The sequence below is a fragment of the Ranitomeya imitator genome, chromosome 7, assembly GCF_032444005.1.
Source record: "Ranitomeya imitator isolate aRanImi1 chromosome 7, aRanImi1.pri, whole genome shotgun sequence".
Taxonomy (NCBI): domain Eukaryota; kingdom Metazoa; phylum Chordata; class Amphibia; order Anura; family Dendrobatidae; genus Ranitomeya; species Ranitomeya imitator.
This window is the reverse complement of record NC_091288.1, coordinates 20528859-20556300: the sequence shown is the minus strand read 5'-3', so window position 1 is coordinate 20556300 and position 27442 is coordinate 20528859. Positions and strand designations below refer to the sequence as shown.

The following is a 27442-nucleotide window of genomic DNA, read 5'->3' as shown; positions in this document are numbered from 1 at the left end:
TTTTTTTTCAAATTTTAAACAGGCTGCACTATTTGAAAAAAAAGGAAAATTTTTCGCAAGGTATGAGCCAGTAACGAACCCTGAGCTGAATCCAACCGGCTATGGCTGCACACAGACTACAGGGCGAGCTGGGCTCACACGGAGACCGTGCAGACAGCCGTAAACGGCGCTGCAAGGCCCTAAAAACCCCCTCTAGGTTATCCTATGTAGTGTTTTTCCACAATAGAGCTGGAGACTGGTGGAAAAACACTAATAGGAAATTTGAGAAAAAATGTGCAGCAGGCTGCACTAAGAGCAAAAAAGAACAACTGTGTGAGGCAGTGTGAACCCCCCCTGAGCTGAATACAACCGGGTATATGGCTGCACACAGACTACAGAGTGAGCTGCACACACACACACACACAGAGACCTTGCAGAACGCTGTTAAAACAGCGCTGCAAGGCAAGAGCAAGGTGAACAGTGAAGAAAACACAGCGTTTTGCTAAATTAGCCTTTGGAAAGGAAAATAAAGCAATTAGCAAGCTCAACTGGCCCTCAGTTAGAACACAGCGTCCTGTCCCTAACTGAAATCACAGCAGAGTGAGCGCAAAATGGCGGCAGCGCTTTTTTATAATGCAGAGTGACATCATTTCAGCAGCCAATCCCAGCCTTGCCAGTACTTACATGACCACCATGCTAAACAGGATGTGCCCACACTTTCATTCATTCCTCATTGGCTGCTGCGTTCAATTTGAATTCTGGGAACTTCTGATTCCGGTATCCGATACGCGGGAAGTATCGGAATTCGGTATCGGAATTCCGATACCGCAAATATCGGCCGATACCCGATACTTGCGGTATCGGAATGCTCAACACTAGTTATAACAAGATTTATCCTCTAGGATCATCCCATAAAAATCATTGATCGCAAGCTGTATATAAAATATAAATTTTGATAACTAAATTATGAGACTGTATTTTTCCATTTATTGGCTGCGGAACGATTAGCCCCATTGCAATTGACTATTAAATCTGCAGAACAAAAATCAGGTCCAATATTTGACCCATCTGTATCCATTAATGTCTGGTTGAATCTGTCCAACTCTAGGACTTGAACCTCGTTCCTAATAAAAAAAAATGGACTATTGTCAAGATTTGGAGAATTTGTACCCTATGGACACCATCTGAAAGGTCAGGGAAGATGGTGTAGTGCTTATGGGAGACTGAGCACCTCTTAAAGAAAAATTCCCATCAAAATGTTTATAGAATATATACAGCTCTGGCAAAAATTAGGAGACCACTGCAAAATGTTCAGTTTGTCTGATTTTTCTCTTTATAGGTATATTTTTGAGTAAAATGTAAATTGTTCTTTTATTCTATAAACTTCTGACCACATGTCTCCGAATTTCCAAGCAATACATTTTGTTTCATTTTCTGAAAAGGAGAAATGGTCAAAATGTTAAAAAACCTATTGCTTTCAGACCTCAAATAATGCAAAGAAAACAAGTTCATAATCATTTAGAAACAACAATACTAATGTTTTAACTCAGGAAGAGTTCAGAAATCAATTTTTGTGGAATAACCATGATTTTTAATCACAGCTTTCATGCGTCTTGGCATGCTTTTCCACCAGTCTTTCACACTGCTTCTGGTGCAAAAATGTAAGCAGTTCTTCTTTATTTGATGGCCAATGACTATCCATCATCCTCCTGATTACATTCCAGAGGTTTTCAATGGGCTTCAGGTCTGGATATTGGGCTGCCCATGACCAGGTTTTGATGTGATGGTCTCTTAATTTTTGCCAGAGCTGTATATTGCAGTCATCACATTATACAGCATTGTGTACTTACAATTGCTAGTTTTTTCATTATATCTGGTTAATTCTTCTCTTTTATTAGGTCTATGACATCACATGATTAAAAACTGACTAATTAAATCCTTCTAAGATCTATGTAGAAACAGGAAGTCTTTTATTCTATGCATGAGTCATCACTGGAAAGCCCTTGGCAGGGGGAGATGGGAGCAGCTGTGTCAGGAGTGGAAGAGGTGGGTGACTCATACCGGAAAAAGAGACTTCCTGTTTCTACATAGAGCAACGAAAAGAGAAAAATGAACTGGGTAGAAAGGCAAAATGAGAAATTGTAAGTACACAGTGCTAATTTGCAACATGTTAAGAGGATAAAAACTTTGATGTGAGCACTTTCTTAAGTAAGAGCTTTTTTTTAGAAATTACAAATGATACAAAGAGGATTCAAAGTACAGTTGATCAGATGGATTCCCAAAGACCCTTGTCCGGCACAAAATAAATAATTCTTGGCCACCAACCAAAGCTCTGCTAACTTCCTCCTACCTTCCGGCATCATTGGAGTCTCTTCTGATTTGTAGGCAGAGTGCAATGCCAGAAATGCTTCACACCTTGACGATTACATTGTGCATATCTTCTTAATAAGCTCCCATACAAAATCCATGGAGATATTGCCATGGTTAAAAGAACCAAGTTGAACAAATGTTTTCATAAGTGTGGTCTAAAATATCCCAACATTTATCCAGACAAAGGTCAGCGAAACGCAAAGTATCCAATACCATGACCTTGTTGACCCACTGAACATTTTTTTCCAAAGTTTTCAGATACTTTTAACAGCCTACCAAAAGGGTTTTCTTGGAATGGCCTTTTCTTAGTATTAACTTGACTGGGCTTGCTCTACAGTAACATACCTGGTTGATTTTACAGTTGTCTCACTATGTCTAGAAAACATTGCAAAATCCATGATGCTGGAGCACAAGTTCTTTTTTTATATCGATAATTTTAGATCTGTACAGGTCTAACCTAACGGTGTCTCCTATTAATATGCAACTCCTCCCACCCAAAAAAAAATTAAATGAACTTGAACTTTTGAATTTATTTCTTTTAGATTTTTTTTTTAAATACCGTAATTGTCCACATAAATTGGCTCCAGTTCTCATTAGGAAGCCTATTGTTTGTAGAGATGAACCTTATGGGAACTAAATACAAGAGTAGAATAAACATGGTCAGTGACCTGCGACCGTCACAAAATGTCATTTTTTTCCCTCTCTACAGGAACCAACATCTGTGCTAAAAACAATGGTGGATGTCAACAAATTTGCTTATACCGGGGGAATATGCAAAGGACGTGTGCTTGCGCTCATGGATATCTTGCCAAAAATGGGATTACTTGTCTAAAACACGAGGGTTATTTGCTGTATTCTGGAAGAACAGTTTTGAAGAGTATTCATCTTTCTGATGAAACCAATTTGAATTCACCTGTACAACCTTACGAAAATCCGGAATATTTCAAAAATATTATTTCCTTGGCATTTGATTACAACTTCAGTGAAAAAGGCAATAACCGCATTTTCTACAGTGATGCTCATTATGGAAATATCCAATTAATCAAAGACGACTGGACGGGAAGAAAAATAATTATTGAAAGTAAGTGAACATTGACCTTTTTACTGAAATATAATGATGTTTTTTAGGACACGTAGAACTTTACATATTTTTAATAAGAACAAGATTGAAGTTTATTTTCAATATGTGCATTGTGGTTTGCATAGTAGATGGTATCTTATCTCTCTTGATGCGTGGTCTTCATCAATATCTATTGGTGTTCTCCAACCTCTGGTTCTTCTGTTCAACAAGAGCTACCCATCAGTTAGGAAATGTTGTAAGATCACATTTTTCAGTAACCGGAGAGCCACAGATTGAAGGTTATTGTTATAGATGATATTATACCTTAAAGGGAATCTGTCACCACATTTGACCTATCGAAAATATTAATATGGGCATACAGGTTATAGAATGCTGAAAAAAGTGATGCCTTTTGTATTCTCATATCAGATGCCTTATTGTTGATAAATCCTCCAGAGCCTATTTTACATGAATGAGGATTTACCAGTGTGATATGTGATGGTTACCAGTAGGGTTGAGCGAAACGGGTCGAACATTTTCAAAAGTCGCCGACTTTTGGCTAAGTCGGGGTTTCATGAAACCCGATCCGACCCCTGTGCGGGGTCGGCCATGCGGTACGCGACTTTCGCGCCAAAGTCGCGTTTCAATGACGCGAAAAGCGCCATTTCTCAGCCAATGAAGGTAAACGCAGAGTGTGGGCAGCGTGATGACATAGGTCCTGGTCCCCACCATCTTAGAGAAGGGCATTGCAGTGATTGGCTTGCTGTCTGCGACGTCACAGGGGCTATAAAGAGGCGTTCCCGCCGACCGCCATCTTACTGCTGCTGATCTGAGCTTAGGGAGAGGTTGCTGCCGCTTTGTCAGAAGCAGGGATAGCGTTAGGCAGGGTCCATTAACCACAAAACCGCTTGTGCTGCAGCGATTTGCACTGTCCAACACCACCCTCGGTGTGCAGGGACAGTGGAAGTTTTTTTTTTTTTTTTCCCCTCAGCGCTGTAGCTCATTGGGCTGCCCTAGAAGGCTCCCTGATAGCTGCATTGCTGTGTGTACGCCGCTGTGCAAACCAACTGCTTTTTTCAAAGCACAAATCCTCTTGTTCCTTCCTTTCTGCACAGCTATCTTTTTTGTTTGTCCACACTTTTTATTTCATTTGTGCATCAGTCCACTCCTTATTGCTGCCTGCCATACCTGGCTGAGATTACTGCAGGCAGGGAGATAGTAGCTGCCTGCCATACCTGGCTGAGATTACTGCAGGCAGGGAGATAGTAATTGTAGGACATTCCCTGTTTTTTTTTTTTTTTGGTGGGAGATTAAGATTGGCAATTTGGCATTTCTGCTAGAGTGCCATCCCTGTGTGTGCCATCTCTCTCACATAGTGGGCCATAGAAAGCCTTTTCATTTTTCTGTATTTTTTTTTGTGGGGTGTATAAATTCTCCCTGATAAAAATACAGTGGGAGATTAATATTGGCCTTTGGGCTTGTGTGCCAGTCCTGAGTGTGCCATCTCTCTCACAAATAGTGGGCCATAGAAAGCCTATTTTATTTTTTTTTGGGTTTTATAAATTCTCCCTGAAAAAAAGGGAGATTAATATTGGCCTCTGGGCTTGTGTGCCAGTCCTGAGCGTGCCATCTGTGCCAGCCCTGAGCGTGCCATCTCTCTCACAAATAGTGGGCCATAGAAAGCCTATTTAATTTTTTTTTTGGTTTTATAAATTCTCCCTGAAAAAAAGGGAGATTAATATTGGCCTCTGGGCTTGTGTGCCAGTTGTGAGCGTGCCATCTGTGCCAGTCCTGAGCGTGCCATCTCTCTCACAAATAGTGGGCCATAGAAAGCCTATTTAATTTTTTTTTTGGTTTTATAAATTTTCCCTGAAAAAAGGGAGATTAATATTGGCCTCTGGGCTTGTGTGCCAGTTGTGAGCGTGCCATCTGTGCCAGCCCTGAGCGTGCCATCTCTCTCACAAATAGTGGGCCATAGAAAGCCTATTTAATTTTTTTTTTTGGTTTTAGAAATTCTCCCTGAAAAAAAAAGGGAGATTAATATTGCCCTTTGGGCTTGTGTGCCAGTACTAAGCGTGCCATCTCTCTCTCTCTCTCAGTCAGTGGGCCATAGAACGCCTATTTTTGGTTTTATTTGTTTTCTAAATTCTCCCTGAAAAAATCATTTTATTTTATTTGGTTTCTAAATTCTTCCTGATAAAATCATATTTTTTTTATTATTTTTTTATTATAAAGTCTCCCTGAAAAAAAAAAAAAAAAAAAAAACAGTGGGAGATTAATATTGGCCTTTCTGCTTGTGTGCCAGTCTTGACTCCTGGGTGCGTCATCTCTCAGTCAGTGGGCCATAGAACGCCTATTTTTGGTTTTATTTGTTTTATAAATTCTCCCTGAAAAAATCATTTTATTTTATTTGGTTTCTAAATTCTTCCTGATAAAATCATAATTTTTTTATTATTTTTTTTTCTAAAGTCTCCCTGAAAAAAAAAAAAAAAAACAACCAAAAAAAACAGTGGGAGATTAATATTGGCCTTTCTGCTTGTGTGCCAGTCTTGACTCCTGGGTGTGCCATCTCTCTCTCTCTCTCTCTCTCTCCAATTGTGGTCCATAGAAAGCCTATATTTTTTTTCCTTGATTTGGGTTCCAAAATCTACCAGAGAAAATAACTCCATCAATCATTGGTAGAAAAATATTGGCCTCTGGGCTTGTGTGCCACTCCTGACTCCTGTGTGCGTCATCTCTCAGTCAGTGGGCCATAGAACGCCTATTTTTGTTTTTATTTGTTTTATAAATTCTCCCTGAAAAAATCATTTTATTTTATTTGGTTTCTAAATTCTTCCTGATAAAATCATATTTTTTTTATTATTTTTTTTTCTAAAGTCTCCCTGAAAAAAAAAAAAAAAACAACCAAAAAAAACAGTGGGAGATTAATATTGGCCTTTCTGCTTGTGTGCCAGTCTTGACTCCTGGGTGTGCCATCTCTCTCTCTCTCTCTCTCTCTCTCTCTCTCTCCAATTGTGGTCCATAGAAAGCCTATATTTTTTTTCCTTGATTTGGGTTCCAAAATCTACCAGAGAAAATAACTACATCAATCATGGGTAGAAAAATATTGGCCTCTGGGCTTGTGTGCCACTCCTGACTCCTGTGTGCGTCATCTCTCAGTCAGTGGGCCATAGAACGCCTATTTTTGTTTTTATTTGTTTTATAAATTCTCCCTGAAAAAATCATTTTATTTTATTTGGTTTCTAAATTCTTCCTGATAAAATCATATTTTTTTTATTATTTTTTTTTCTAAAGTCTCCCTGAAAAAAAAAAAAAAAAAAAACAACCAAAAAAAAACAGTGGGAGATTAATATTGGCCTTTCTGCTTGTGTGCCAGTCTTGACTCCTGGGTGTGCCATCTCTCTCTCTCTCTCTCTCTCTCTCTCCAATTGTGGTCCATAGAAAGCCTATATTTTTTTTCCTTGATTTGGGTTCCAAAATCTACCAGAGAAAATAACTACATCAATCATTGGTAGAAAAATATTGGCCTCTGGGCTTGTGTGCCACTCCTGACTCCTGTGTGCGTCATCTCTCAGTCAGTGGGCCATAGAACGCCTATTTTTGTTTTTATTTGTTTTATAAATTCTCCATGAAAAAATCATTTTATTTTATTTGGTCTCTAAATTCTTCCTGATAAAATCATATTTTTTTTATTATTTTTTTTTCTAAAGTCTCCCTGAAAAAAAAAAAAAAAAACAACCAAAAAAAACAGTGGGAGATTAATATTGGCCTTTCTGCTTGTGTGCCAGTCTTGACTCCTGGGTGTGCCATCTCTCTCTCTCTCTCTCTCTCTCTCTCTCTCCAATTGTGGTCCATAGAAAGCCTATATTTTTTTTCCTTGATTTGGGTTCCAAAATCTACCAGAGAAAATAACTACATCAATCATTGGTAGAAAAATATTGGCCTCTGGGCTTGTGTGCCACTCCTGACTCCTGTGTGCGTCATCTCTCAGTCAGTGGGCCATAGAACGCCTATTTTTGTTTTTATTTGTTTTATAAATTCTCCCTGAAAAAATCATTTTATTTTATTTGGTTTCTAAATTCTTCCTGATAAAATCATATTTTTTTTATTATTTTTTTTTCTAAAGTCTCCCTGAAAAAAAAAAAAAAAAACAACCAAAAAAAACAGTGGGAGATTAATATTGGCCTTTCTGCTTGTGTGCCAGTCTTGACTCCTGGGTGTGCCATCTCTCTCTCTCTCTCTCTCTCTCTCTCTCTCTCTCCAATTGTGGTCCATAGAAAGCCTATATTTTTTTTTCCTTGATTTGGGTTCCAAAATCTACCAGAGAAAATAACTACATCAATCATTGGTAGAAAAATATTGGCCTCTGGGCTTGTGTGCCACTCCTGACTCCTGTGTGCGTCATCTCTCAGTCAGTGGGCCATAGAACGCCTATTTTTGTTTTTATTTGTTTTATAAATTCTCCCTGAAAAAATCATTTTATTTTATTTGGTTTCTAAATTCTTCCTGATAAAATCATATTTTTTTTATTATTTTTTTTTCTAAAGTCTCCCTGAAAAAAAAAAAAAAAAACAACCAAAAAAAACAGTGGGAGATTAATATTGGCCTTTCTGCTTGTGTGCCAGTCTTGACTCCTGGGTGTGCCATCTCTCTCTCTCTCTCTCTCTCTCTCTCTCTCCAATTGTGGTCCATAGAAAGCCTATATTTTTTTTCCTTGATTTGGGTTCCAAAATCTACCAGAGAAAATAACTCCATCAATCATTGGTAGAAAAATATTGGCCTCTGGGCTTGTGTGCCACTCCTGATTCCTGTGTGCGTCATCTCTCACTCAGTGGCCCATAGAAAGCATATAGTTTGTTACATTTGTTTTCTAAATTCTCCCTGCAAAAATCTATTTTTTTTTTTTTGGGGTTTCTAAAGTGTTCCTGAAAAAAATAAAAATAAAAAAAAAATAATAGTGTGACATTAATATTAACATTTGTGCTTCAGTGACAGTCCTGCGTGTGGGGCATCTCTCTAATTTGCAGCCACCAAAAAAAGAGTGTGTAACATTGGGCCTGATTTTCGCTGTGGTCTCACCAACCTGTAAAGGGGTAGCTAAATCATACTGAAGTTATAGCTCACCGTGTAAGTTGTGTGACTGCAACAAATAACGTTAGTTTGGTTACGTTTTTAAAACAATGAGGAAGTCTAGTGGAAGAGGTCGTGGCCGGGGGCGTTCATTGTCAGCTGGTAATGAGGGTAGTGGTCGTGGGGAAAAAAATATTGCACCTAAGTCTGGAGCTGTGGAGCCAGGTTCGTCGTCCGGCTACACAAGGCCTCGAACGCTCCCTTTTCTGGGATTAGGAAAACCGCTTTTAAAGCCGGAGCAGCAAGAGCAAGTTTTGGCTTATCTTGCTGACTCAGCCTCTAGCTCTTTTGCCTCCTCTCGTGAAACTGGTAAAAGTAAAAGCAGCGCGTCGTTAGTGGATGTTCACGGTCAGGGACAAGTCACTTCCTTGTCCTCTTCAGCAAAAACAACAACAGAGAAGAATGCAGCAGGCGACACAACGGGTTACTCCATGGAGCTCTTTACACATACCGTCCCTGGCTTAGAAAGTGAAGCAGTTAACAGTCCATGCCCATTACAAGTTGAATCTGACATGGAGTGCACTGACGCACAGCCACAGCCAGACTACTATGCTGGTCCTTTGACTCAGACCACAACATTGCCCTCGCAGGGTGCTGATCAAGAATCAGACCCTGATGAGACTATGTTGCCCCATCACGAACGCTATACCACCGAACGACACGGTGACACAGACGAAGTTGCGCAGGAGGTACAAGAAGAGTTATTAGATGACCCAGTTCTTGACCCCGATTGGCAGCCATTGGGGGAACAGGGTGCAGGCGGCAGCAGTTCTGAAGCAGAGGAGGAGGAGGGGCCGCAGCAGGCATCAACATCGCCACAGGTTCCATCTGCCGGGCCCGTATCTTGCCCAAAACGCGTGGCAAAGCCAAAACCTGGTGGAGGACAGCGTGGCCATCCGGTTAAAGCTCAGTCTGCAATGCCTGAAAAGGTATCCGATGCTAGAAAGAGTGCAGTCTGGCATTTTTTTAAACAACATCCAATTGATCAGCGCAAAGTCATCTGTCAAAAATGTTCTACTTCCTTAAGCAGAGGTCAGAATCTGAAAAGTCTCAATACTAGTTGCATGCATAGACATTTAACCACCATGCATTTGAAAGCTTGGACTAACTACCAAACGTCCCTTAAGGTTGTTGCACCCTCGGCCAATGAAGCTAGTCATCAACGCAACATCCCTCTCGGCAGTGTAGGACCACCATTTAGCGCACCACCTGCTGTATCTGTGCAGGTATCTTTGGCAGGCCAAAGCAGTCAGGGTCAGGGAATCACCAGTTTCGTAGTAGGAAACACTGCATCTAGGGCACCGGCGGCAACAATACCATCTCCCACCGTCTCTCAGTCTGCCATGTCCACCGGCACCCCCGCTAGTTCCACGATCTCCAGCTCTCCAGTCCAGCTCACCCTACATGAGACTATGGTTAGAAAAAGGAAATACTTAGCCTCGCATCCGCGTACACAGGGTTTGAACGCCCACATAGCTAGACTAATCTCGTTAGAGATGATGCCCTACCGGTTAGTTGAAAGCGAAGCTTTCAAAGACCTGATGGACTACGCTGTACCACGCTACGAGCTACCCAGTCGACACTTTTTTTCCAGAAAAGCCATCCCAGCCCTCCACCAGCATGTTAAAGAGCGCATCGTCCATGCACTCAGGCAATCTGTGAGCACAAAGGTGCACCTGACAACAGATGCATGGACCAGTAGGCATGGCCAGGGACGTTACGTGTCCATCACGGCACATTGGGTAAATGTGGTGGATTCAGGGTCCACAGGGGACAGCAAGTTTGGGACAGTTCTGCCTAGCCCACGGTCTAGTAAACAGTTGTCTGTAGCCGTTCGCACCCCCTCCTCCTCCTCCTCCTCCTCGTCCTCCTGCAGAAGCAAGAGCTCGTCCACAGACCGCAGTCGCACAAACACTCCATCCGCACCTGCCACTGTTGCACACCAGGTCTCCCATTATGGGGCAGCTACTGGCAAACGTCAGCAGGCTGTATTGGCTATGAAGTGTTTGGGCGACAATAGACACACCGCGGAAGTTCTGTCCGAGTTCTTGCAGCAAGAAACGCAGTCGTGGCTGGGCACTGTAGATCTTGAGGCAGGCAAGGTAGTGAGTGATAACGGAAGGAATTTCATGGCTGCCATCTCCCTTTCCCAACTGAAACACATTCCTTGCCTGGCTCACACCTTAAACCTGGTGGTGCAGTGCTTCCTGAAAAGTTATCCGGGGTTATCCGACCTGCTCCTCAAAGTGCGTGGACTTTGCGCACATATCCGCCGTTCGCCTGTACACTCCAGCCGTATGCAGACCTATCAGCGTTCTTTGAACCTTCCCCAGCATCGCCTAATCATAGACGTTGCAACAAGGTGGAACTCAACACTGCACATGCTTCAGAGACTGTGCGAACAGAGGCGGGCTGTTATGTTTTTGTGGGAGGATACACATACACGGGCAGGCAGTAGGATGGCAGACATGGAGTTGTCAGGTGTGCAGTGGTCGAAGATTCAAGACATGTGTCAAGTCCTTCAGTGTTTTGAGGAATGCACACGGCTGGTTAGTGCAGACAATGCCATAATAAGCATGAGCATCCCCCTAATGCGTCTGCTGATGCAAAGTTTGACGCACATAAAGGATCAGGCGTCTGCACCAGAGGAAGAGGAAAGCCTTGATGACAGTCAGCGATTGTCTGGTCAGGGCAGTGTACATGACGAGGTACCGGGCGAAGAGGAGGTGGAGGATGAGGAGGATGATGGGGATGAGTATATTTTTAATGAGGAAGCTTTCCCGGGGGCACGGGAAATTGGTGGCATGGCAAGGCCGGGTTCTGGTTTTTTGAGGGACACAAGTGACGTAGATTTGCCTGCAACTGCCCCTCAACCAAGCACAACCGCAGATTTGACAACGGGAACTTTAGCCCACATGGCGGATTATGCCTTGCGTATCCTCAAAAGGGACACACGCATTACAAAAATGATGAAGGATGACGATTACTGGTTGGCCTGCCTCCTTGATCCTCGCTATAAAGGCAAATTGCAAAATATTATGCCACATGAGAACTTGGAACTAATATTAGCAACAAAACAATCAACTCTTGTTGACCGTTTGCTTCTGGCATTCCCTGCACACAGCGCCCGTGATCGTTCTCACACGAGCTCCAGGGGCCAGCAGACCAGAGGTGTTAGAGGGGCAGAAATCAGAAGTGGCGTTGGCCAGAGGGGTTTTCTGACCAGGTTGTGGAGTGATTTTTCTATGACCGCAGACAGGACAGGTACTGCAGCATCAATTCAAAGTGACAGGAGACAACATTTGTCCAGTATGGTTACAAACTATTTTTCATCCCTTATCGATGTTCTCCCTCAACCGTCATTCCCATTTGATTACTGGGCATCCAAATTAGACACCTGGCCAGAATTGGCAGAATATGCATTGCAGGAGCTTGCTTGCCCGGCAGCTAGTGTCCTATCAGAAAGAGTATTCAGTGCTGCAGGTTCAATACTAACAGAAAAAAAGGACTCGTCTGGCTACCCAAAATGTAGATGATCTAACCTTCATTAAAATGAACCACAACTGGATTTCAAAATCTTTTGCCCCACCCTGCCCGGCTGACACCTAGCTTTCCTATGAAAAGGTCTTGCCTGTGGACTATTCTGAATGACTTTTCCAATCTCGTAATTTTCTTCACCTGATTGTCCAGCATACGACATGTTTCCACCTCACGAAATGGCCAAACTCCCCACACGGGGCCGTGCTATCGCCACTTTGCGCTTGGACCCTTGAGAGTGCTGTTTGTCTGAAGAGGTGGGTGTGGCCGCTTTTGGTCGACGGCACTGCCACTGGGTCCCTCATAGTACAATAAAGTGTCTCTGGTGGTGGTGGTGCGCACCCAACGTCAGACACACCGTTGTAATATGAGGGGCCCTGTGCCTGTACCGCCGGCCACAAGACAGTTCCCCCCCCCAGCTCAAACAGTGCTCTACCACTAGCAAAATTATCTCTCACAGCTTCACAAATGTGTAGTCTAGGCGCTGACATCCTTCAATGCCTGGCACTGACAATACCATTGTTTTGACATTTTTGTTATGTTAGGCCTTCGAAGCCTGTCTGCGGTCCCTTCTTTCTACAACTACTACACTGACCAGGCCACTGCTGGCCGTGTTACCCTGGAACCAATTTAAAAGTGCCTACAGTCAGCCCAATTTTGTTATGTTAGGCCTTCGAAGACTGTCTGCCGTCACTCCTTCCACTAGACTTCCACTGACCATACACTGCTGCCCATGTACCCCTGGAACCAATTTAAAAGTGCCTACAGCCAGCCCAAGTTTGTAATGTTAGGCCTTGGAAGCCTGTCTGCGGTCACTCCTTCCACTAGACTTCCACTGACCAGACCACTGCTGCCCGTGTACCCCTGGAACCAATTTAAAAGTGCCTACAGCCAGCCCAAGTTTGTTATGTTAGGCCTTCGAAGCCTGTCTGCGGTCACTCCTTCCACTAGACTTCCACAGACCAGACCACTGCTGCCCGTGTACCCCTGGAACCAATTTAAAAGTGCCTACAGCCAGCCCAAGTTTGTAATGTTAGGCCTTGGAAGCCTGTCTGCGGTCACTCCTTCCACTAGACTTCCACTGACCAGACCACTGCTGCCCGTGTACCCCTGGAACCAATTTAAAAGTGCCTACAGCCAGCCCAAGTTTGTAATGTTAGGCCTTGGAAGCCTGTCTGCGGTCACTCCTTCCACTAGACTTCCACTGACCAGACCACTGCTGCCCGTGTACCCCTGGAACCAATTTAAAAGTGCCTACAGCCAGCCCAAGTTTGTTATGTTAGGCCTTGGAAGCCTGTCTGCGGTCACTCCTTCCACTAGACTTCCACTGACCATACACTGCTGCCCATGTACCCCTGGAACCAATTTAAAAGTGCCTACAGCCAGCCCAAGTTTGTTATGTTAGGCCTTCGAAGCCTGTCTGCGTCCCGTTCTTTCAACTACAACTACACTGACCAGGCCACTGATGGCCGTGTTCCCCTGGAACCAATTTTAACTTGCCTACAGCCAGCCCTATGTTATTATGTTAGGCCTTCGAAGCCTGTCTGCGTCCCGTTCTTTCAACTACAACTACACTGACCAGGCCACTGATGGCCGTGTTCCCCTGGAACCAATTTTAACTTGCCTACAGCCAGCCCAATGTTAGGCCTTTGATGCCTGTCTGCCGTCACTCCTTCCACTAGGCCTCCACTGACCTGTCTATTGCTGCCCGTGTACCCCTTGAACCAACATCATTAAATATAAAAAAAATTAATTTGATTATAAAAAATAAGATCGTGTTGAGATCTCAAATGCAGACATTTTAACAATCAAAACAAACACACAACAAATATCTGGAACTGTACTACAAAGGTCCAACAGCTACAATTTCTTTCTCCTGCAAGAAGTTAACTGAAAGTTTTTTGGAGTTGTTAACACAGATATGGCATCCACCGAGTGTTGTCCTGTCGCGTCTCCTTTAAATTATTTCCAATAAGATGTTAAACTATTAATTTAATAAAATCAATAATTAAAAAAATAATTGAGTAAGTCAAAAGCACATTGCAAATAAACATTAATTACAAATCAAGAAGCATGGCGCGTCCGAGGGTGAGTAGATACCGAATAAGAATATAATCACCCTCGGACGCGCAATGCTTATTTAAAACAGCCTTCCTTCCTAAGAATCAGCCCTTTCGTGGTGTAGAGAGAGGTTGTGTTACACTCCAAGGTGTTCCCCAGGTTGCCTTTCCTGAGCTTCGATCTTCCGGCTCTCGTTTAGTAGCTGTTGGAAACTACGCTGCATTAGGCCTACTAATTGTGTATGGGTGAAACAGTGGCGCATCTGCGGTCCCTCCTTCCACTAGGCCTCCACTGACCTGTCTACTGCGGCCCGTGTACCCCTTGAACCAACCTAATAAAATATTTAAAAAATTAATTTGATTATAAAAAATAAGATCGTGTTGAGATCTCAAATGCAGACATTTTAACAATCAAAACAAACACACAACAAATATCTGGAACTGTACTACAAAGGTCCAACAGCTACAATTTCTTTCTCCTGCAAGAAGTTAACTGAAAGTTTTTTGGAGTTGTTAACACAGATATGGCATCCACCGAGTGTTGTCCTGTCGCGTCTCCTTTAAATTATTTCCAATAAGATGTTAAACTATTAATTTAATCAAATCAATAATTAAAAAAATAATTGAGTAAGTCAAAAGCACATTGCAAATAAACATTAATTACAAATCAAGAAGCATGGCGCGTCCGAGGGTGAGTAGATACCGAATAAGAATATAATCACCCTCGGACGCGCAATGCTTATTTAAAACAGCCTTCCTTCCTAAGAATCAGCCCTTCCGTGGTGTAGAGAGAGGTTGTGTTACACTCCAAGGTGTTCCCCAGGTTGCCTTTCCTGAGCTTCGATCTTCCGGCTCTCGTTTAGTAGCTGTTGGAAACTACGCTGCATTAGGCCTACTAATTGTGTATGGGTGAAACAGTGGCGCATCTGCGGTCCCTCCTTCCACTAGGCCTCCACTGACCTGTCTACTGCGGCCCGTGTACCCCTTGAACCAACCTAATAAAATATTTAAAAAATTAATTTGATTATAAAAAATAAGATCGTGTTGAGATCTCAAATGCAGACATTTTAACAATCAAAACAAACACACAACAAATATCTGGAACTGTACTACAAAGGTCCAACAGCTACAATTTCTTTCTCCTGCAAGAAGTTAACTGAAAGTTTTTTGGAGTTGTTAACACAGATATGGCATCCACCGAGTGTTGTCCTGTCGCGTCTCCTTTAAATTATTTCCAATAAGATGTTAAACTATTAATTTAATCAAATCAATAATTAAAAAAATAATTGAGTAAGTCAAAAGCACATTGCAAATAAACATTAATTACAAATCAAGAAGCATGGCGCGTCCGAGGGTGAGTAGATACCGAATAAGAATATAATCACCCTCGGACGCGCAATGCTTATTTAAAACAGCCTTCCTTCCTAAGAATCAGCCCTTCCGTGGTGTAGAGAGAGGTTGTGTTACACTCCAAGGTGTTCCCCAGGTTGCCTTTCCTGAGCTTCGATCTTCCGGCTCTCGTTTAGTAGCTGTTGGAAACTACGCTGCATTAGGCCTACTAATTGTGTATGGGTGAAACAGTGGCGCATCTGCGGTCCCTCCTTCCACTAGGCCTCCACTGACCTGTCTACTGCGGCCCGTGTACCCCTTGAACCAACCTAATAAAATATTTAAAAAATTAATTTGATTATAAAAAATAAGATCGTGTTGAGATCTCAAATGCAGACATTTTAACAATCAAAACAAACACACAACAAATATCTGGAACTGTACTACAAAGGTCCAACAGCTACAATTTCTTTCTCCTGCAAGAAGTTAACTGAAAGTTTTTTGGAGTTGTTAACACAGATATGGCATCCACCGAGTGTTGTCCTGTCGCGTCTCCTTTAAATTATTTCCAATAAGATGTTAAACTATTAATTTAATAAAATCAATAATTAAAAAAATAATTGAGTAAGTCAAAAGCACATTGCAAATAAACATTAATTACAAATCAAGAAGCATGGCGCGTCCGAGGGTGAGTAGATACCGAATAAGAATATAATCACCCTCGGACGCGCAATGCTTATTTAAAACAGCCTTCCTTCCTAAGAATCAGCCCTTCCGTGGTGTAGAGAGAGGTTGTGTTACACTCCAAGGTGTTCCCCAGGTTGCCTTTCCTGAGCTTCGATCTTCCGGCTCTCGTTTAGTAGCTGTTGGAAACTACGCTGCATTAGGCCTACTAATTGTGTATGGGTGAAACAGTGGCGCATCTGCGGTCCCTCCTTCCACTAGGCCTCCACTGACCTGTCTACTGCGGCCCGTGTACCCCTTGAACCAACCTAATAAAATATTTAAAAAATTAATTTGATTATAAAAAATAAGATCGTGTTGAGATCTCAAATGCAGACATTTTAACAATCAAAACAAACACACAACAAATATCTGGAACTGTACTACAAAGGTCCAACAGCTACAATTTCTTTCTCCTGCAAGAAGTTAACTGAAAGTTTTTTGGAGTTGTTAACACAGATATGGCATCCACCGAGTGTTGTCCTGTCGCGTCTCCTTTAAATTATTTCCAATAAGATGTTAAACTATTAATTTAATAAAATCAATAATTAAAAAAATAATTGAGTAAGTCAAAAGCACATTGCAAATAAACATTAATTACAAATCAAGAAGCATGGCGCGTCCGAGGGTGAGTAGATACCGAATAAGAATATAATCACCCTCGGACGCGCAATGCTTATTTAAAACAGCCTTCCTTCCTAAGAATCAGCCCTTCCGTGGTGTAGAGAGAGGTTGTGTTACACTCCAAGGTGTTCCCCAGGTTGCCTTTCCTGAGCTTCGATCTTCCGGCTCTCGTTTAGTAGCTGTTGGAAACTACGCTGCATTAGGCCTACTAATTGTGTATGGGTGAAACAGTGGCGCATCTGCGGTCCCTCCTTCCACTAGGCCTCCACTGACCTGTCTACTGCGGCCCGTGTACCCCTTGAACCAACCTAATAAAATATTTAAAAAATTAATTTGATTATAAAAAATAAGATCGTGTTGAGATCTCAAATGCAGACATTTTAACAATCAAAACAAACACACAACAAATATCTGGAACTGTACTACAAAGGTCCAACAGCTACAATTTCTTTCTCCTGCAAGAAGTTAACTGAAAGTTTTTTGGAGTTGTTAACACAGATATGGCATCCACCGAGTGTTGTCCTGTCGCGTCTCCTTTAAATTATTTCCAATAAGATGTTAAACTATTAATTTAATAAAATCAATAATTAAAAAAATAATTGAGTAAGTCAAAAGCACATTGCAAATAAACATTAATTACAAATCAAGAAGCATGGCGCGTCCGAGGGTGAGTAGATACCGAATAAGAATATAATCACCCTCGGACGCGCAATGCTTATTTACAACAGCCTTCCTTCCTAAGAATCAGCCCTTTCGTGGTGTAGAGAGAGGTTGTGTTACACTCCAAGGTGTTCCCCGGGTTGCCTTTCATGAGCTTCGATCTTCCGGCTCTCGTTTAGTAGTTGGTGGAAACTACGCTGCATTAGGCCTACAAATTTGGTATGGGGTGTAGAGACAGGTTGTGTTACACTCCAAGGTTTTCACCAGGTTGCCTTTCCTGAGCTTCGATCTTCATGCTCTCGTTTAGTAGTTGTAGAAAAGTACGCTGCATTAGGCCTACAAAATGGGTATGGGGTGGAGAGAGATGGTGTGTTACACTCCAAGGTGTTCCCCAGGTTGCCTTTCCTGAGCTTCGTTCTTCATGCTCTCGTTTAGTAGGTGTCGGAAACTAGGCTGCATTAGGCCTAAAAAATGGGGAATGGGGTGGAGAGAGATGGTGTGTTACACTCCAAGGTGTTCCCCAGGTTTCCTTGCCATTGCTTCGGTCTTCCGACTCTCGTTTAGTAGTTGTAGAAAAGTACACTGCATTAGGCCTAAAAAATGGGTATGGGGTGGAGAGAGATGGTGTGTTACACTCCAAGGTGTTCCCCAGGTTGCCTTTCCTGAGCTTCGATCTTCATGCTCTCGTTTAGTAGGTGTCGGAAAGTAGGCTGCATTAGGCCTACAAATTGGGTATGGGGTGGAGAGAGATGGTGTGTTACACTCCAAGGTGTTCCCCAGGTTGCCTTTCCTGAGCTTCGATCTTCATGCTCTCGTTTAGTAGGTGTCGGAAAGTAGGCTGCATTAGGCCTACAAATTGGGTATGGGGTGGAGAGAGATGGTGTGTTACACTCCAAGGTGTTCCCCAGGTTGCCTTTCCTGAGCTTCGATCTTCATGCTCTCGTTTAGTAGGTGTCGGAAAGTAGGCTGCATTAGGCCTACAAATTGGGTATGGGGTGGAGAGAGATGGTGTGTTACACTCCAAGGTGTTCCCCAGGTTGCCTTTCCTGAACTTCGATCTTCATGCTCTCGTTTAGTAGGTGTCGGAAAGTAGGCTGCATTAGGCCTACAAATTGGGTATGGGGTGGAGAGAGATGGTGTGTTACACTCCAAGGTGTGTTAGGGGTCGAGTTCCCGCTTCTGCACAGGGGGAATCTCGAGCCACTTCCGCTGCGGTCTCCCATTCTTGTCCAGCCGCAGTGGAGCCTGCTCAGCAAGGACGTCGGTCCCAGCGTCTTGCTCATTCTCACTCTGTTCTGAGAGTTAGTGCTGCTTCTCCAGTCTCTGCCATTAAAGTCAGTGCTGGTCAGCAGCGAGCGGACTTCTCTGGGACTAAGTCCTTGTCTGCATGTACTGAGCATGCCCAGCGTAAGGTCTCCCGTTGGAGATCGAGGGTCATGTGCTCAGGCTCTGCAGCACATTCCATTGGTCCTCTTGGCAGGTCCTAGAAGGGCAAAAGTGCTGTGGCCACTTCCTGTGCTGCTGTTATATAAACTGCGCATGACCGCACGGCCATGCGCTAGTATTGTCAAACAATTGTTGATGTGTGTATGTTGTGAGTGCAAGTCGTCCTTGGAAACCCCTTCCCTATTGAATGTCTGTTCGCGGAAGGTGTATGGCTGCTACCTAGCGCCCGACTTAGCCTACAGCACTAATAACACATCTCAGCGTCCTGTAGCTGTGCCTGCCAGTACGGCGCCGTGCGCCTGTCTTGCGCTTTCCATACCCGAGTCTGGGTGGTTAGTGGCGTCCGTTAGTGCGGCATCGCTCGCACTCTTGTGCACTTATATTCCTTAAGGTTCTCTACACACCCAGTTGCGGTGTTACGCCAGCAAGGGTCTAATCGGGCTCCAATCCCATCTGGGGTTAAGTCCGCTGACCACTTGCTCGCGCACTAGTGCGGTACTGCGGTCCTGTGGATTAACAGGATCGCTTTCTTCACGCTGGGTGAGGTTTAACCCACGCGTGTATCCTTTAGTGTACCGCCATATTGTCCATCTTGCTAGCTGCAGGGTCTTTTACCTGCACGGTGGACCTCGGACTGCGAACGCACCTAGTTTCTTACCATCTATACATGGTGCGTTCCGCCAGTCCCTAACAGAATACTAGTGCCAAGGTCTGGCTAGTATGGCGGACATTCAGCAATCTTTGCGGTATATCCAGCAGTTGGAGGGTAGGTTGAAGGTTCTCGAGAACTCAACCTCAGCTGTGGATGTTACCGCAGTTGCTGTAAAGGCTGCTGGCGTGGCGGCAGCAACCTTGTCCACTGCCACCCCTGTTCCGACATTATCCCGCCTCCCGTTGCCAGAAAAATTTTCTGGAGATTGCAAAACTTGTAGGGGATTCGTGAGTCAGTGCTCTATCCACCTCGAGCTCCTGGCTGCACGTTTTCCTACAGAGCGGGCTAAGGTGGGATTTATTGTCTCGCTGTTGTCGGACAGGGCGTTGGAGTGGGCTACGCCGCTGTGGGAGCGTGATGATCATGTGGTGCAGAGTGCTCCGTTGTTTCTGGGCACGCTGAAAAAGGTCTTTCTAGGACCTCAACTCACCCATGATACAGCGCTCCAACTACTGGCATTAACTCAGGGTGAGTCCTTGGTCAGCCATTTTTCTGTCCGATTCCGTACTTTAGCTTCCGAGCTGGAGTGGTCGGACAAAGCCCTTATCCCCATATTCTGGAGGGGCCTGGCTGACCATGTTAAGGACGCTCTGGCCACTAGGGAGATTCCTGCCACACTGGAGGAGTTAATATCTATTTCTACTCGTATAGACCTCCGTTTTAATGAGCGGAGGTTGGAACGAGCCCAGTGTAGGCGGAGGTTTCGGCTGGCTCCTACCTTCGCCAAACCTTTGGAATCCCCAGTCCAGGCATCTGAGTCACATGAGACCTTGGAGGTGACACGAGCGGGATCTAAGTCTCAGTCCGCTCGTGCACATAAGGTCCGTCATGTTTGCCAGCAGTCAGGACGTCTTGTCTCCAAGAGTCCTCAGCGGTCGGGGAAACGTCAGCGTCTAGTGGCAGTTGGAGGAGGTACACTAGACACGGCGACGTTTGCCTCAAAGTTGTCCTTCAAGGGGACAATTACCATAGGCCCATCCACTCTTACGGTCGAGCTTTGCTTGGATTCTGGGGCAGAGGGTAACTTTATGTCCTCCGCCTTTGCCCAGCGTCACGCAATACCCTTGGTGATGCTCGCCCAGCCAGTGACCGTTCGAGTGGTAAATGGGTCAACACTACCTTCACAGATTACCCACCAAACCATTCCTTTCACGCTGTCTGTGTCTCCATCACATCAGGAGATAATCTCCCTATTAGTCATTCCTGAGGGAATTGATGAGGTCCTGTTGGGGATGCCATGGCTTCGCTACCATTCTCCTCATATTGAGTGGTCCTCTGGGAGAATTTTGGGATGGAGTAAATCCTGTGAGGGTAGATGTCAGAGGGAGTGCGTTCAGGTTGCTACTACACAGGTACCCGCAGATCTTTCCTCTCTCCCCAAGCACTATTGGTCCCATGCAGACGTGTTCTCCAAAAGAGCTGCGGAGACTCTTCCGCCTCACCGTCCCTATGACTGTCCTATTGACCTCTTGCCTGGTGCTGAGCCTCCCCGGGGTCGAGTCTACCCGTTATCTCTCCCGGAGACGGAGGCAATGTCCCAGTATATTCAGGAGAATCTGGCAAGAGGATTCATTAGGAAGTCAGTGTCACCGGCAGGGGCTGGGTTCTTCTTCGTACAGAAGAAGACTGGGGACTTACGTCCATGCATAGACTACAGGGGTCTTAATGCCATTAACGTTAAGAACAAGTACCCATTACCCCTGATATCTGAGCTCTTTGATAGGCTACGGGGAGCAAAGGTATTTACAAAGTTAGATCTGCGGGGTGCTTACAACCTGATTCGCATCCGTGAGGGGGATGAATGGAAGACGGCTTTTAATACCAGGGATGGGCACTATGAATATCTGGTGATGCCCTTTGGGCTCTGTAATGCCCCAGCCGTTTTCCAAGACTTTGTGAACGACATCTTTCGGGATATGCTCACCACCTCGGTCGTAGTCTATCTGGATGACATTCTCATCTACTCTCCAGATATAGACTCCCATCGGAGAGATGTTCGCAAAGTCTTCGACCTCTTACGGGCAAACTCCCTCTACGCTAAGTTGGAGAAGTGTGTGTTTGAGCAGGAGTCCTTGCCTTTCCTTGGTTATATCATTTCTGCCCAGGGTTTGGCTATGGATCCTGCCAAGCTACAGGCAGTAATGGACTGGCAGGAACCCCATTCTCTTAAAGCGGTGCAGCGCTTTATGGGGTTCATTAATTACTATCGCCAGTTCATTCCACACTTCTCAACTTTGGTAGCTCCCTTGGTCGCCCTCACCAAGAAGGGAGCAAATCCCAAGTTGTGGTCAGAGGAGGTCTCCAAGGCTTTTCTCTCGATTAAGTCACACTTCGCTAGCGCTCCCATCCTACATCGCCCCGATGTAGATAAACCATTCATCTTGGAGGTGGATGCCTCATCCGTTGGTGCTGGAGCAGTCCTTTTCCAAAAGGATGCTCAAGGTCGGAAGCATCCTTGCTTCTTCTTCTCCAAAACTTTCACACCAGCGGAGAGGAATTATTCCATCGGGGACAGGGAGTTGCTAGCCATGAAGTTGGCTTTTTCAGAGTGGAGACACCTCTTGGAGGGAGCTCGCTTTCCCTTCCAAGTCTTCACTGATCACAAGAACTTGGTGTATATACAGACGGCCCAGCGGCTAAATTCTCGCCAGGCTAGATGGTCCCTGTTTTTCTCCCGGTTCCATTTTACCCTCCATTTTCTCTCCGGGGAGAAGAACGTTCGTGCCGACGCTCTCTCCCGCTCCGTAGTGTCATCTGAGGAGGAGGAGGAGGAGCCTCGGCTTATTGTCCCGCCTGAGAGCTTGAGAACTGTAGCTCCGGTTTCGCTGGAGTCTGTGCCCCCGGGCAAGACTTTCGTGCCAGCTAACTTTCGACCGGAGGTTCTCTCTTGGGCTCACTCCTCCAGAGTGGGTGGGCATTTTGGGACCAAGAGGACATCTGAGCTTTTGGCGAGAACATATTGGTGGCCGCATATGGTCCGAGATGTCAAGGACTATATTCAGGCGTGCGTTTCTTGCGCCCAGAATCAGTCTCCTCGGCAACGGCCTGCTGGGTTGCTTTACCCTCTACCGGTGGCAGACAGGCCCTGGGAGATGGTCGGAATGGACTTTGTGGTGGGCTTACCCAAGTCGCGTGGCTGCTCCATTATTTGGGTAGTCACCGACCATTTCTCTAAGATGGTACATTTGGTACCGCTTCCTCGGTTACCCTCAGCACGGGCCTTGGCGGTGTTGTTCATGAAGCATGTTTTTCGATTGCATGGTATGCCTGATAAGATTGTCAGCGATCGGGGTCCCCAGTTCGCGTCTCGGTTTTGGAGAGAGCTCTGCCGTTTGCTCAGCATAGAGTTAAACCTCTCCTCTGCATATCATCCCGAGACGAATGGGTTGGTGGAGAGAACCAACCAGACTCTGGTGACATATTTGCGACATTTCGTCTCCGCTAGGCAGGATGACTGGGCATCTTTGCTACCTTGGACGGAATTTGCCTTGAACAACGCCGTAGCCGATTCCACTGGCCAAACTCCTTTTCTCCTTAATTACGGCCAGCATCCGCGTGTTCCTGTGCCCATGCCCGTGTCATCCACCGATTCTAGGGTGGCAGACTGGGCGGTGGAGGCACGGGACATCTGGGACCGCACACAGGATGCCATTCGGGCCTCCAAGGAGAGAATGAGGGTTTCGGCTGATACACACCGGCGTCCCGCTCCGGTCTTTGCTCCCGGCGACTTAGTGTGGCTCTCCGCCCGTAACATCAGGCTGCGAGTTGAGTCCACTAAGTTTGCTCCTCGCTACATTGGCCCGTTTAAAGTTCTGGAACAGGTCAACCCTGTGGTTTACCGTTTGGCCATTCCTCCACGCCTTGGTATCACCGATACCTTTCACGTTTCCCTCTTAAAGCCCGTTCGTTTGTCTCGGTTTTCTGAGTTATCTGCTGGGACATCGGGTTCATCCACGGATGAGTTTGAGGTGAATGCTATTGTGGGAAGCAAGGTGGTACGTGGCAAAAAATTTTATTTGGTGGATTGGAAGGGTCATGGTCCAGAGGATAGAACCTGGGAGCCTGTGGAGCACATTCGGGCTCCGCAGCTCATTGCTACCTTCGAACGTAGCGAGGCCCAAGGAGGGGGGGGCCCTAGGAGGGGGGGTAATGTTAGGGGTCGAGTTCCCGCTTCTGCACAGGGGGAATCTCGAGCCACTTCCGCTGCGGTCTCCCATTCTTGTCCAGCCGCAGTGGAGCCTGCTCAGCAAGGACGTCGGTCCCAGCGTCTTGCTCATTCTCACTCTGTTCTGAGAGTTAGTGCTGCTTCTCCAGTCTCTGCCATTAAAGTCAGTGCTGGTCAGCAGCGAGCGGACTTCTCTGGGACTAAGTCCTTGTCTGCATGTACTGAGCATGCCCAGCGTAAGGTCTCCCGTTGGAGATCGAGGGTCATGTGCTCAGGCTCTGCAGCACATTCCATTGGTCCTCTTGGCAGGTCCTAGAAGGGCAAAAGTGCTGTGGCCACTTCCTGTGCTGCTGTTATATAAACTGCGCATGACCGCACGGCCATGCGCTAGTATTGTCAAACAATTGTTGATGTGTGTATGTTGTGAGTGCAAGTAGTCCTTGGAAACCCCTTCCCTATTGAATGTCTGTTCGCGGAAGGTGTATGGCTGCTACCTAGCGCCCGACTTAGCCTACAGCACTAATAACACATCTCAGCGTCCTGTAGCTGTGCCTGCCAGTACGGCGCCGTGCGCCTGTCTTGCGCTTTCCATACCCGAGTCTGGGTGGTTAGTGGCGTCCGTTAGTGCGGCATCGCTCGCACTCTTGTGCACTTATATTCCTTAAGGTTCTCTACACACCCAGTTGCGGTGTTACGCCAGCAAGGGTCTAATCGGGCTCCAATCCCATCTGGGGTTAAGTCCGCTGACCACTTGCTCGCGCACTAGTGCGGTACTGCGGTCCTGTGGATTAACAGGATCGCTTTCTTCACGCTGGGTGAGGTTTAACCCACGCGTGTATCCTTTAGTGTACCGCCATATTGTCCGTCTTGCTAGCTGCAGGGTCTTTTACCTGCACGGTGGACCTCGGACTGCGAACGCACCTAGTTTCTTACCATCTATACATGGTGCGTTCCGCCAGTCCCTAACAAGGTGTTCCCCAGGTTTCCTTGCCATTGCTTCGGTCTTCCGACTCTCGTTTAGTAGTTGTAGAAAAGTACACAGCATTAGGCCTACAAAATGGGTATGGGGTGGAGAGAGATGGTGTGTTACACTCCAAGGTGTTCCCCAGGTTGCCTTTCCTGAGCTTCTATCTTCAGGCTCTCATTAAATTGTGGTTAAATGGAACAACTGCATTTGGCGTACTAGTTGGTTTGGGGCCTACTATCGGTGTCTGCCACTCCTTGCTGTTCTCCTGGTTTCTTGTCCTGAAATTCCATTTTCAGCCTCTCGTTAAGTAGTTGTTAATGTTAGACTGCATTTGGCCTACTAGTTGGGTTGGGGCCTACTATCGGTGTCTGCCACTCCTTGCTGTTCTCCTCCACTGAACAAAGCTGTGCCGCCTGTTTACTACGGTTGCCAATTTTGAACTGCATTTCGACTACTTACTGATTTGGCCCTACTCTCTGTGTCAGCCTCTCATTCCAGTTGTCCTCCACTGCAATGCCCCCTGGTTATTCCTGTGTTACCAATTTTGAACTGCATTTAGCCCACTTTCTTCTTTGGGCCTATATCTGTGTTTCCACTTCATCGTGCCCATTGCCCAGCCAGTGATAGATGAGTCTGCTGGTACATTGACCCATAACGCAACATTCCCCGTGCACGCTACACAACAACATTGTGACCCTGCTGAAAGTCAGGTTGCTCTTCCCGCATACCATACCACCTTACACGGGGACAAAGAGGAAGGTGCAGATGAAAGTGCAGGTTCCTTCATCAGGTGGGGGGAGGAATACTAGTTGGCGACGTCACTGGCACAGGGCCTCTCATAGTACGCAAAAGTGTTGCTGCCGGTGGGAGGCGCCCCCGCCGTGCAAACACACCGCTGTACTTTGAGGGGCCCTGTGCCAGTGCCAATGCCAACGAGTGGGCCCCCCCTGCTTGCTCAGGTTCACAGCACTTGCAAAGTTGAAATACTTACCTCTCCCTGCTCCACTGCCGTGACGTGGTCCAGATTTCCTGGGCCCACTAATTACTTGAACCAGCCCTACCCCCCACAACTTTAGCCAAATGACCCCCAATTTCAAATGCCTTCCAATTATTATAAGGTAAATTACGCTTGACAAGCTTCATTAAGAAGAATGGATGGTTTTGACATTAAAATGGGTACTCTAGGTGTTTTCCTGGCCCCCACTCACTGCCGACTATGCTGCCCCATTGACTTGCATTGGGTTTCGTGTTTCGGTCGATCCCGACTTTACGTCATAATCGGCCGATTTCACTCGACCCGACTTTGGACATAGTCGGGTTTCGCAAAACCCGGCTCGACTCTAAAAAGGTCAAGGTCGCTCAACTCTAGTTACCAGTGTTACCCATGTGATCTGTGATGGTTGTCAGCGTTACCAGTGATATGTGATGGTTACCAGTGTTACCAGTGTGATCTGTGATGGATGTCATCGTTACCAGTGATATGTGATGGTTACCAGTGTTACCAGTGGGATATGCGATGGTTACCAGTGTTACCAGTGATATATGATGGCCCCTCTCTGCTTTCCTGATCTCACTGCAGAGCTGTGTGTGGTTATAACTAATACATCTACAGGCTCGTCATGGGCAGACAGCGTTGCAATATTGTTACAATACAGCAGAGCTCAGAGAGCTGAAAAAATGTGTTATAAGAAGACAAATTTCTTTTCTCCTGTTCTGTGTTAGTTACTTGTCTCACACTGGTAACTCCGACATTAATTTAAAATAATCTCTGGAGGTGGAGTTACCTTCGAGGCAATTCCTTCCCATAGCTTGGAAGAATTAATTTAAAATCTGGATTTCTCTGGAATATGACATCGAATCGCAGATATTAAGGTATCATTTTTTCAGCTTCCTGCATATCCATATAAACGGCTTGGGGAGGGTTAATCCTACTGACAGATTATATTTAAAAAGTTACATGATTTGTTAATGTTGACTTTGTATGACTTAACTTTGTAATCACTCCCATGGTTTAAATATCTTATGATTAGGCTTTGTCAACCAAACTAGTCGTTAAAGCTTTACTGTACATTCTTATGTTCCAGCAACGTTTTGAAGCCTATTTACATAAACTATTTATATTTACTCATTGGGAAGATTTTTCATTTATTTAATATTTATTTGGAATTGTTGAACACAATGGATTTATACATTCAAAGTTACCGTAACCTTGTCTGTCTGCCTGCGGTGAGAGTTCAGTCATTAATTACTGGAGTCAACTTTGAATGTATAGTATTTTTTCTCCCTGTGGATATAGTGAAACACACTGGAGATAAGTAGGATGATATGCAAGTAAAGGGCAGTGAAAGGTTGATTCCTTAACCCTCCGTCACATACAACTGATCTGACAGGCGCTTCTCTTTTACTTTCATTTCTCCTTCCTCACCAGATTGTGAGGAAACCCCCTCCCTCCAGGTAGTCTCCTGTCTCTTGAAGGTCTGTGAAACCTGATATCACAGTTGGATTTCAGAGCTTCAGGGGAGAGGATATAGCTGCACAGATCTCTCAGGCTCATTGTATGTGAATACGTCACATTCAGTAAGGTTGGTATTTTATGTTTTTATTCATCACAATAGTTTATTTAGCTTGTTTTATGAATGTATAGCACAAAATGTGAGGATATTTCATAGAAATAAGGGAG

General features: G+C 45.1%; 1 protein-coding gene across 1 annotated transcript in view; it reads left to right on the top strand.

Moving 5' to 3' along the window:
* The window catches only part of LRP1B (LDL receptor related protein 1B), a 1659362-nt gene that overhangs the window by 1253992 nt on the left and 377928 nt on the right, over positions 1–27442 (top strand). The window contains exon 41 of the mRNA XM_069732880.1: positions 3059–3430. Coding sequence (XP_069588981.1) covers positions 3059–3430 — 372 coding nt within the window. The remainder of the gene's footprint in view (positions 1–3058; positions 3431–27442) is intronic.